This window comes from Argentina silus, assembly GCF_951799395.1.
Source record: "Argentina silus genome assembly, chromosome: 11".
NCBI lineage: Eukaryota > Metazoa > Chordata > Actinopteri > Argentiniformes > Argentinidae > Argentina > Argentina silus.
Window position 1 is genome coordinate 11,736,430 of NC_139665.1, and position 10,659 is coordinate 11,747,088.

At 46.7% G+C, this 10,659-nt stretch overlaps 1 protein-coding gene across 1 annotated transcript in view; it reads left to right on the plus strand.

Annotated features, from left to right (window-relative positions):
* Window positions 1-5,464: 5,464 nt before the first annotated feature.
* Window positions 5,465-10,659, plus strand: part of LOC310812175 (glutamate receptor ionotropic, kainate 5-like) — a gene marked incomplete at its 3' end in the record, with an annotated part of 18,327 nt that continues 13,132 nt past the window's right edge. The window contains exons 1-6 of the mRNA XM_083680593.1: window positions 5,465-5,618; window positions 5,836-6,000; window positions 6,928-7,025; window positions 7,956-8,121; window positions 9,927-10,105; window positions 10,427-10,480. Coding sequence (XP_083536719.1) covers window positions 5,510-5,618; window positions 5,836-6,000; window positions 6,928-7,025; window positions 7,956-8,121; window positions 9,927-10,105; window positions 10,427-10,480 — 771 coding nt within the window. The 5' untranslated portion in view covers window positions 5,465-5,509. The remainder of the gene's footprint in view (window positions 5,619-5,835; window positions 6,001-6,927; window positions 7,026-7,955; window positions 8,122-9,926; window positions 10,106-10,426; window positions 10,481-10,659) is intronic.

Consider the following 10,659-nt stretch of genomic DNA (forward strand, 5'->3'; position numbering starts at 1 on the left):
CTCATAACATCAATGGTCAGTGTGTAGTGATTAATGGTCAGTGTGTAGTGATCAATGGTCAATGTGTGGTGATTAATGGTCAGTGTGTGGTGATCAATGGTTAGTGTGTAGTGATTAATGGTATGCTTGGCATTTAGGGCCCAGATTTGACCGTTTCGGAAAATTACATTCTGACAGAAAGCAAAGGGAGGACTTTATCTCTCCGTCAGAGGGGAAAATGCTCTTTAAGCTGTTTCATTTACCCACCGTAAATGTTATCACCCTCTTTTTCTTCTGGATGTGAACGGGGGCGGCGGAGATGGGGAGGAGGCTCAGGGGGTTGGGACTGTGTCGGTTGATGTTCATTGTAATGCATGCAACGGAATGAGGAACGATATCAAACATGTGTGATTTCTGCTTCCACCAGCCTCCCCTGATTCCCCTAAATGCGTGGAATTGCATGGAATGGAATGAGGAAAGGAACATTTCTCATTCCGTTCCATGCATTACAATGAGCCCGTCCTCCAATTTCTACCTCCACTGGCCTCGACTGGATTGGGTCCAATTCAACCAGACACACTGGCCAGCCTCTAATAACATGACACATAGTGTTATGGATGAATGTGTACAGGTAATCAAACATGAAGGGATCTCTCATCTCTCTCAGACTTTCAGAGGATACGCAATTCACTGAGCAGCTCTATTCTCAGATATCATACGACACCTTTTTCCTTTTTCTGCCCTGTTGTATTTACACTGTTATATATATATATATATATATATATATATATATATATATATATCATCAAATTTATACTGCCATATTTGACTATACTGTAGGGTAATAATAATAATAATAATAATAATGCATTTATTTTGTATAGCACTTTTCTCAGTACTCAAAGACACGACATTCCATGGAGAGAACAAGAATAGATAGATAAATAAAATGTGAAACAAAAGCACGGTCAGTAAAAATAATTTAAAAATAAAAGAAAGTTAAAGATGAAAAGCAAGTTCAACAAGATGGGTTTGGAGGGATGGTTTGACGGAGGGGAGCGTGCTGTAATGGCTAGAATGGATGTCACCGGCTATGGCATGCATGTTAAGTAGAGAGCAGGCACCGTGTGCATACTGGGCCATATGGTATGTTGCAATTAAACCGGGAACATGGAACCATAAACATAATTTGATTGGACTTTATCTGTTGACGAGCATCATGAGAGTTTGTGGTTAAGCTGCTGGCAGACCGCTCGGAGTGACTTGGTCACTGCAGGGACGTTCCCGGCGTTCCCTGTGTTTCCGTGACGGAGGTAATTAAGAGGAAGTGTGTCTTTAGCGACTCCAGAGGAGGCATTCCCAGCTCCTCTAATTAACTCTAAACGTAAATATTTAATGTGGAAACAGCTTTTGGTAAAGCATCAGTGGAAAACAACAATGATGTTCGCTCCGCGGGGACCGGAGTGCCATCTCTCTGTTTCCTGCTTTCTGCTTACACTGTCTCTCCCCCCCCCTTCCTCTCGCACCTACCCAACCCTCTCACAAACACACTGCATCTGTCCTCTGTCGCACATCAGAGAGAGAGGGATGGGTGGGAGGGAGGGGAGGGGAGGGGGGGGAGAGAGAAAGTGGGAGAGAGAGAGAGAGAGGTGGGAGAGAGAGAGGAGAGAGAGGAGAGAGAGAGAGAGAGAGCGAGAGAGAAAGGGGGGAGAAAGAGAAAGCAAGAGAGAGCGAGAGGAGTGGAGGGGAGAGAGACAGACAGACAAATGCTCTCCGCCACGCGCAGAAAGTGAGCACTCCATAGAACAGAGCAATCTGTCATAACATGGGGGCCATTTTGTGTAATTTTAGCAGCACCCTGATTAACTCATGTTAGCCTTTAGCATGGCTCTGTCTCTTCAAAGGAGCATGTGGATGTGGAGAAGGGCTTAGGGGTGTGCGGGCCGTCATGCTCTCTACGCTGACAGCAAAAGACTGGCAGAGAGTCGAATGGCTGCAGGGTAGAGAGATGATGATATTGTGTGTAGGTCAAATAGTGAACATTAATTCACTATTCATGGGGGATTTATAAGTGCTTTATAAGTAGTAGTAAATATTTATGAGGCCATGATATGAATTTACTTGTGGTCAGCAAATATGTACCAAATAATGAGACTTTGCTAGTCTATTGTGTGTGTGTGCTATGTTTTCTAATGGCGCCAAACATGTGCATAATTTTGTAAACAAACCAAATGTGAAATAGGCGTATTTCCTACCCTTAGTTTGGACTAATACATCTCACTGCACGCTCTTCATCATGTGATCTCATTCCTTGATGGCTACCGATTTATCATGGCCATTTAGCATTCATTGTTTTTAGACTGTACTATACATTTCTCTTCATTCACAGTCTGTTTACCTACTGCTGATTAACCTCTGTGTTCCTGGGCCAAGGCTGTGCTACCAGAATGGAGTATGCACTCTCTCAACCAGTCAAGGTTGTATTCAGTTCTCACAACCTTGCCCTTTTAATAACTCAACCTCAACCATTCCCAGAGTGTGGAAGGCAGCTTATGTACTCCCTATTCACAAGGGACGTGATCCCACCGCCTTCGATAATTACCGCCATATCTCGAGGCTTAGCAAAAATAATGGCGTCCCTGATCAATTCTCAGATGTCCTCTTTATCAATAAATTACATTTTAAATGGGCACCAGTCAGGTTTTAGATCTGGACATGGCACAATCTCTGCTGCTTCCCTCGTTATAAATGACATTGAGATCTCTCTGGATAAGAAACAGCATAGAGCCACCCCCTGACCTCTCCATGGCTTTTGATTGGCTGTTGATCATGCCCTCTTATTACAGAGGTTATCTGCCATTGGTTTGGATTAGTCGGCCTGTAATTGGTTATAAAATTAACTGCAGGATAAGACTCAATGAATTTCAGTTGATGGGGTTCATTCTAGTTTGCACAAAGTTCGTAAAGGTGTTCTGCAAGGTTCGATTCTAGGTCCATTGCTTTTTACCATTCACATAAATAATGTTGGTTTGTTCTTGAACATTTGTAAATCTTTATGCTGACGATATTGTTCTCTGCTCCTGAGCGAAATCAGGCTGGTGGCGTTTGATACCATTCCTCATTCCATTTCATACATTACAATGAGCCTGTCCTCCGATTTCTACCTCCACCAGCCTCCCCTGGATTAAGCCAAATACTCACGGTGAGGTTTAAATGGGGGTTGAACTTCACATGCAGTGGGTATACAGGAGAATGTCCTCTGTTTTGGAGTCAGATGGGGTGAGTTGCTATATTTGGCAGATGGGCGGTGATTGAGTGGAGTAAAGGAAGGGTTCTGCCAAAATAGTTCTCAATCGAGACCCAGGGTGGGGCTGCTTCTGGGGGCAGAGACCAAGGGTGGGGCTGCTTCTGGGGGCAGAGCCCGGTGGACAAGGTGCCGCAGGCTAAAAGCGTGATGGCTCAGTCATAGGAATAGAATGAGTAGAACAGACATGCCCACTCAAATCAACATTCCATGGTGGGTGTACCGGCGGCCATCTTGTGGTGTAACATTTGGAAGTTTAAGCTCACAGCTTTATTAACAACCAACTAAACACAACTGACATTAGAATGTTCACTGAAATGATGCTTAGTTGCTATGGCGCCGCCTCAGAATTCTTAGCTTCTCTCACTGTTCTACACATGCAGCAATAATGATTACCATGGCAATTGATGATGATGATGATGATGATGATGCGTACAGTGGCATGCTGTCAGAAGAAAGCGCGGGGAAGCGCGCGTGTCTGTGATGAACTCCTGATGTTCGGAGGGACAAACGCGCCACGTGTCTCAGGATAAATGGGAGGATTACCGTGCCATTGTTAGGAGTCAGCAAGACTGCTCCATTGTGCCGCAAAGCAAAACAAAATGGCCTGATCCCGCCCCGCAGATATCATGCTAATATCCTATATTTAGGATTGTAAGTCCCATTACCCAACAGACTAACAGCTGATCCAGATCTTTGCCTTTGTAGCCTTTTCCGTTGTGATTTTCTCAGTGTTTGTAGAGACATCTTCCTCCACATCTGAGAAGCTTAAGACAACTTAAGCTGCCTTCTGTTTGAAAGAAAGAGCTAATATTGACAGAAGATTCGCAGATATGATTTCACTTAAACCCCTACACAATGGGCTTGTAACATCTTCAAAGGAGGAATAATTTAGTGAGAACTATTTTTATTGGGAGCTGGAGAATTACTAAAAACTCTATGTCGACTTTTTCAAGCCTACAGGGGCATTTTACCACTTCTTCACTTCACATTCATTATCTTAAGCACCACACCGTCGTCATTATAATAATATCATTATAACAACATGATATTGCCTTTTCACATATGTCGGCACACTGGTAGAGTGTGCTGGTAGAGATGATGAATATGAAAAAAAACTGTTAAAAGTAGATGAATTGCCCCTTTAATATGTGAAAATGAGCCATGTTACAATCCACCCTTGATTTTAAAGTGGACAAAGCAAAATGACATCATCGTATGCAGTGGACGACCTCCTGCTGACAGACATCAATATCAGGAACACATTTTCAAATATTCAATTCTGTAGAAGTATATATATATCCTCTGTGGCTCAGTTGGTAGAGCACGGCGCTAACAACACTTAGGTTGTGGGTTTGATTCCCGCTGGAACCATATATACTGAAATGTATGCACTCACTGCAATGTAAGTCACTTTGGATAAAAGCGTCAGCTAAATATTATATACACAGGGTAACAGTGTTTTAACTTTAATTGTAATGAGTGTACCGTGAAGGATGTGTGGACAGTGTTTTGCAGCATTTCTTTGCAGTGATTGCTGACACCACTTCTACTGGCATTTCCTAATGAACTGATATCATGATCTGTTTATTTCCGCCCGGCAACATTTCCCATTCCCTTTCTCAGTCTCTCTCTTGTCTTCCCTCCTAAACGTTCTGTCACTCAGGACATCTCTCTCTCTTTGCCTAAATCAACTCATCCCTCGTTCTTTATCTGTTACCGCTCATCTCACACTCTCTCCGTTCCGAAGTCTCTCAATCTCTTTTGATGTCAGCGTGTCCGACTCAACTCCCTCCATTTAAATTCAATTTGGTATGCAATTTAAATTCACACAGGACGCAGAATCATTGGCAGCAAAGATAAACATTTCGCAGGGGTAACAAATCAAACGGTAACAACAACCTCACTGTCCAGTGTACAGAGGGGGCAGGATGGATGTGACTGAACTGTATTAGATCTGTGTTATCCTCTGGGGGGTAAATATTGCTTCTGTCGCTCTAATCTACTTTGAAGATGTTGACTTATTTTGTCCTGCCTCCTCAGCTATTTCTCAAAGCTCAAAATGTATTTCTCTCTCTCTCTCTCTCTCTCTCTCTCTGGTTGCCTATCTCTTCTCTTCGTAAGTGAGTGTGTGCTTCCTATGCGGTGTGTTGTAATGAGTCCTCCTGTCCAGCAGGTGGTGGACAAGGCAGCCAGAAGACCGTTCTCCATGAGGAGCAGTGGAAGATGCCGGCTCTGCCAGCGCTGCTGCTGTCGATTTACCTCCTCGTCCTGCTGCTGACCATGGCCCCGCTGTCTCTCTGCCAGACTCCTGCGCTCTCCGCTGTCAGAATGGGTGAGGAGGACGACCACCACCACACAAGGTCACAAATAAGGCCTCAACGTCACAATGGTACAAGGTCACAAGGCCTCAAGGTCACAAACAAGGCCTCAAGGTCACAAACAAGGCCACAAACAAGGCCACAAGGTCTAACACCCTAAAAGAAAATAATGACCTCTTCATTTTTAAGCTCTCTAGTCTAGTATCTAGTTTCTCCACCCTTCTTCCCCAGCGGCCATTTTGGACGACCAGTCAGAGTGCGGCCGCGGGGAGCGTCTGGCGCTGGCGTTGGCCCGGGAGAACATCAACAGCCTGATGGAGGGCCCGTCCAGCGCCCGCGTGGAGGTGGACATCTTTGAGCTGCAGAAAGACTCCCAGTACGAGACCACCGATACCAGTGAGTCCAGTCAGCCCACCAGTAATCATAGAGAGACATGCGTAGACCAGGGGAGGCTGGTGGAGGTAGAAATTGGAGGACGGGCTCATTGTAATGCATGGAATGGAATGAGGAATGGTGTCACACACAACGTCCCGTTCCATGCATTACAATGAGCCCGTCCTCCGATTTCTACCTCCACCAGCCTCCCCTGATAGAGATGCATAGACATATCTGGTTCTAGTTCACTCACACACACACACACACACACACACACACACAGAGTAATCTCACAATACAGTGCCTTACATTGTATCACTGACAGCAGTTTCTGTTTCAAAACAAGTCTGCAGAATTGAGAGTGAAAGAGTAGCTAATTATTATTGATGACAAAATGGATTCTTCTCTGCTTCCAGTTCCACAGAACAGATACCAGACAAACACACACACACACATGGCTGTTTGTAATTTATGGCTGTTCGTAATTTAACCTGTCATTGACTCATAACTTCATACATTCTCTAAGAACAGGCCACAGACAGATAGGCCACAGACAGACAGGACACAGACAGACAGGCCACAGACAGACAGGACACAGACAGACAGGACACAGGCAGACAGGACACAGACAGACAGGACACAGGCAGAACAGGCCACAGACAGAACAAGACACAGACAGAACAGGCCACAGACAGAACAGGCCACAGACAGAACAGGACACAGACAGAACAGGCCACAGACAGAACAGGCCACAGACAGAACAGGCCACAGACAGAACAGGACACAGACAGGACATTGACTCTCCTCTTAATGGCAGATTTTCTCTCCTCCTAACTCCCTCTCTCCCCAAATACTCCCTCCCACTCTCTGTCTCTCTCTCTCTCTCCCCCCCTCTCTCTCCCCCTTCCCCCCTCTCTCTCTCTCCCTCCCTCCTCTCTCCTTTCCCAGTGTGTCAGATATTACCGAAGGGGGTGGTGTCAGTGATTGGCCCTGCCTCCAGCCCCGCCTCCGGCTCCACCGTCAGTCACATCTGTGGAGAGAAGGAGGTAAGTGACAATGAGCTCGTCCTTCGATTTCTACCTCCCCCAGCCTCCCCTGGAGGCTCTAGGTCAAATACAGTCGGTGTCCCTCTGCCTTATAGTGCGGTTAGCGAACACTCGTTCAGTCTGAACCTCACGATCGTCTTGTGGTCACGGTCGTCTTGTGGTCACGGTTGTGTAGCGGTCATGCTGGGAGTCCTTGTCATTCACTCAATGGTAATGAGTCCCAATCTTATTCCATGGTCAGATTACAGTCTTTCTCTCTTCCTCCAGAACGGGCAGGATTATAATATGCTGTCAATCAGAGACTGATAGTGAAATGATATTCCAGCTGCAATCTCCTGAGGCGTTTTCACATTAAACCATTCGTCACTGGCTGAGGGGGACGTTTCAACTCTGGGAGGCAAAACATTTCAAACCGTAGGTTGAGTCAGCCCAGGTAGCAGATGTGGCCCTGGGGGAAAATGCTAATGTGAGAAAACATGTTTGCTGCAGGGAAACCCAGAATGATAACACTGGTATAAATCACCTCTCGGTTTCACTCCTCCATCAGGTCTTCATTTCACTCCTCCAGCAGGTCTTTATTTCTCATAAATTAGCTAGCTACTACAGATAGATAGATAGATAGATAGATAGATAGATAGATAGATAGACAGACAGACAGACACACAGACAGACAGCTAGTTACAGTAGATAGACAGACAGACAGACAGTCAGACAGACAGACAGACAGTCAGACAGACAGACAGACAGCTAGTTACTGTAGATAGACAGACAGACAGACAGACAGTCAGACAGACAGTCAGACAGACAGACAGACAGACAGACAGACAGACAGACAGACAGCTAGTTACTGTAGATAACCAGACAGACAGACAGACAGACAGACAGACACAACCCTTTAACTCCACTTGGTTCCTTCCCCTTCCGTCTCAGATCCCTCACGTGAAGATCGGCCCGGAGGAGACCCCCAAGCTGCCCTACCTGCGCTTCGCCTCCGTCAGCCTCTACCCCAGCAACGAGGACCTGAGCCTGGCCATCGGCGCCATCCTCCGCTCCTTCAGCTACCCAACCACCAGCCTCATCTGTGCCAAGGCTGAATGTGAGTGGATTTAACATTCACACTGGTCAGGGTCTCTGATACTGTAGCTACTGTCTATCTCCCTTGTGTTCCGTACAGGGGAGGCTGGTGGAGGTAGACATCGGAGGACAGGGCTCATTGTAATGCATGGAACGGAATAAGGAATGGTATCTTATTCCGTTCCATGCATAACAATGAGCCCCGTCCTCCGATTTCTACCTCCACCAGCCTCCCTGGTTCCTTATTTCTAATGTCTACAGCCTTATCTGCTCCAATACTGAGTGGTTGGGTGTTCAGGGTATCTAAATATGTATATGTTTTATCTTTACCTTGGAACAATATCCTATAATGTTGTACAGTATTGTCCATCCAGACATCCCCACCTCCCTACCTACCGATGTATGTTCTCCTATTCTTCTCTATTCCTCTTTTTCTTTATTGTATTCAACCTTTTGTTAGGCAGGGAATCACATCGAGACCAAGGTCTCTTTTCCAAGGAAGCCCTGCATACACACCATGTACAACCCTACAGACATCATACAACATTACAACATTTATACAACACAATCGAGAAAAACAATCGTATTTTTCATCAAAGAGGTCCTCAATCAATATTTTCATTACCCAGGCTGAGTGTGCGTGTGCGGGTGTCTGATATTGGTTCATAGTGTTTACTTTCTCACTGCAGAATGAGCTGTGCTGCTCCATGCATCTTACTGTAGACAGACAGACAGGCAGACAGGCAGACAGACAGACAGACAGACAGACAGACAGACAGACAGACAGACAGACAGACAGACAGACAGACAGACAGACAGGCAGGCAGACAGGCAGACAGGCAGGCAGGCAGACAGACAGACAGACAGACAGACAGACAGACAGACAGACAGACAGACATTTAGCTAGTTACTGTAGACAGACAGACAGACAAACAGATAGACAGACAGACAGATAGTTAGCTAGTTACTGTAGACAGACAGACAGACAGACAGACAGACAGTTAGCTTGTTACTGTAGACAGACAGACAGACAGACAGACAGACAGACAGAGCCAGCCACTGTTTACATAACCTTTATGGAGAGATGAAAGTGGCTGTCTATGGAGATACATAGATGACAGGGGAGGCTGGTGGAGGTAGAAATCGGAGGACGGGCTCATTGTAATGCATGGAACGGAATGAGGAACGGTATCAAACACACAACAGAGGAGGCTACATCATACAACCTCCAGTATCCCAGAGTTCCCTACTGCACATCAGACCTCCCATCAGTCCTCCAGTATCCCTCTCTGCTTGGCTAGTCAGGTCTGGTCAAGGTCGAGTGTGATCATGAACGCTTGTGTTTATAGCCCAGCGCTAACGTCACGCTTTATTGATCATTTCACACGCTGCTCTGATCCCTGATCTGAGGCCTTTCCTCACACAACACGTTCCTTTTACAGTTGGTTACATCACCACCGGCAGAGGCCGGTAATACATGGAACGGAATGAGGAACGGTGTCAATCACACTGTGTTTGATACCATTCCTCATTCCATTCCACGCCTCACAATGAGCCCATCCTCAGATTTCTACCTCCACCAGCCTTCCCGGATTGCCACTGTATTTTGTTTTTGGTCGACTACGGCCCGGTTAAATATCAGCTAACATAAGAACAGTTTATGATAATAGTAGATCATAATAGATTAATAGAAAAGTCATGCATGTGATTTTACGACATGATAAGGTAGAAATCGGAGGACGTTTTCTTTTCCACCTCCACCAGCCTCCCCTGTTCCCCATACTGTCCCCATCCTCTAACATTGACTTGCGCCGCCCCCCCCCCCAGGCCTGCTGCGATTGGAGGAACTGGTCCGGCGCTTCCTCATCTCCCGGGAGACGCTGTCTGTCAGAATGCTGGATGACAGCCTTGACCCCACCCCCCTGCTGAAGGAGATCAGAGACGACAAAGTGGCGACCATCATCATCGACGCCAACGCCACCGTCTCCTACCTCATCCTCAGAAAGGTCCGGAAAGACTCACCGATCCACAGCCACAACACAGGGAAATCAGCGGAGGCTGGTGGAGGTAGAAATCGGAGGACGGGGCTCATTGTAATGCATGGAACGGGATGAGGAATGGTATCAAACCGTTTTGCGTTTTCCGTTCTGTGCGTTACAACGAGCCTGTCCACCGACTTCTAACCCCACCGCTCTCTACTGGGTGGAGGACAGTTGAGTGTCTCTGCAGGTCTATCACACAGCTCTGTTACGATGTCCCTCTCTCCCTCTCTCCCTCATTCCCTCCCTCCCCCTCCCCCTCTCTCCCTCTCTCCCCCCCTCTCTCAGGCGTCCGAGCTGGGGATGACATCAGCGTTTTACAAGTACATCCTCACCACCATGGTAAGAACTGACCAATCGAAACACTCCCCTCCCTTTCTCCTCCCGCTTACCCATAACCCCCTCTTCTTCCCACGGACGGCTATCTGTGCCTGGATCTCATCTGGATGCGTGATGGGCTGGTGCCGTTTGTCATCATTATCCCCCGGCCCGGCCCGCGTCCTTGCGGGAGGTGACTTCCA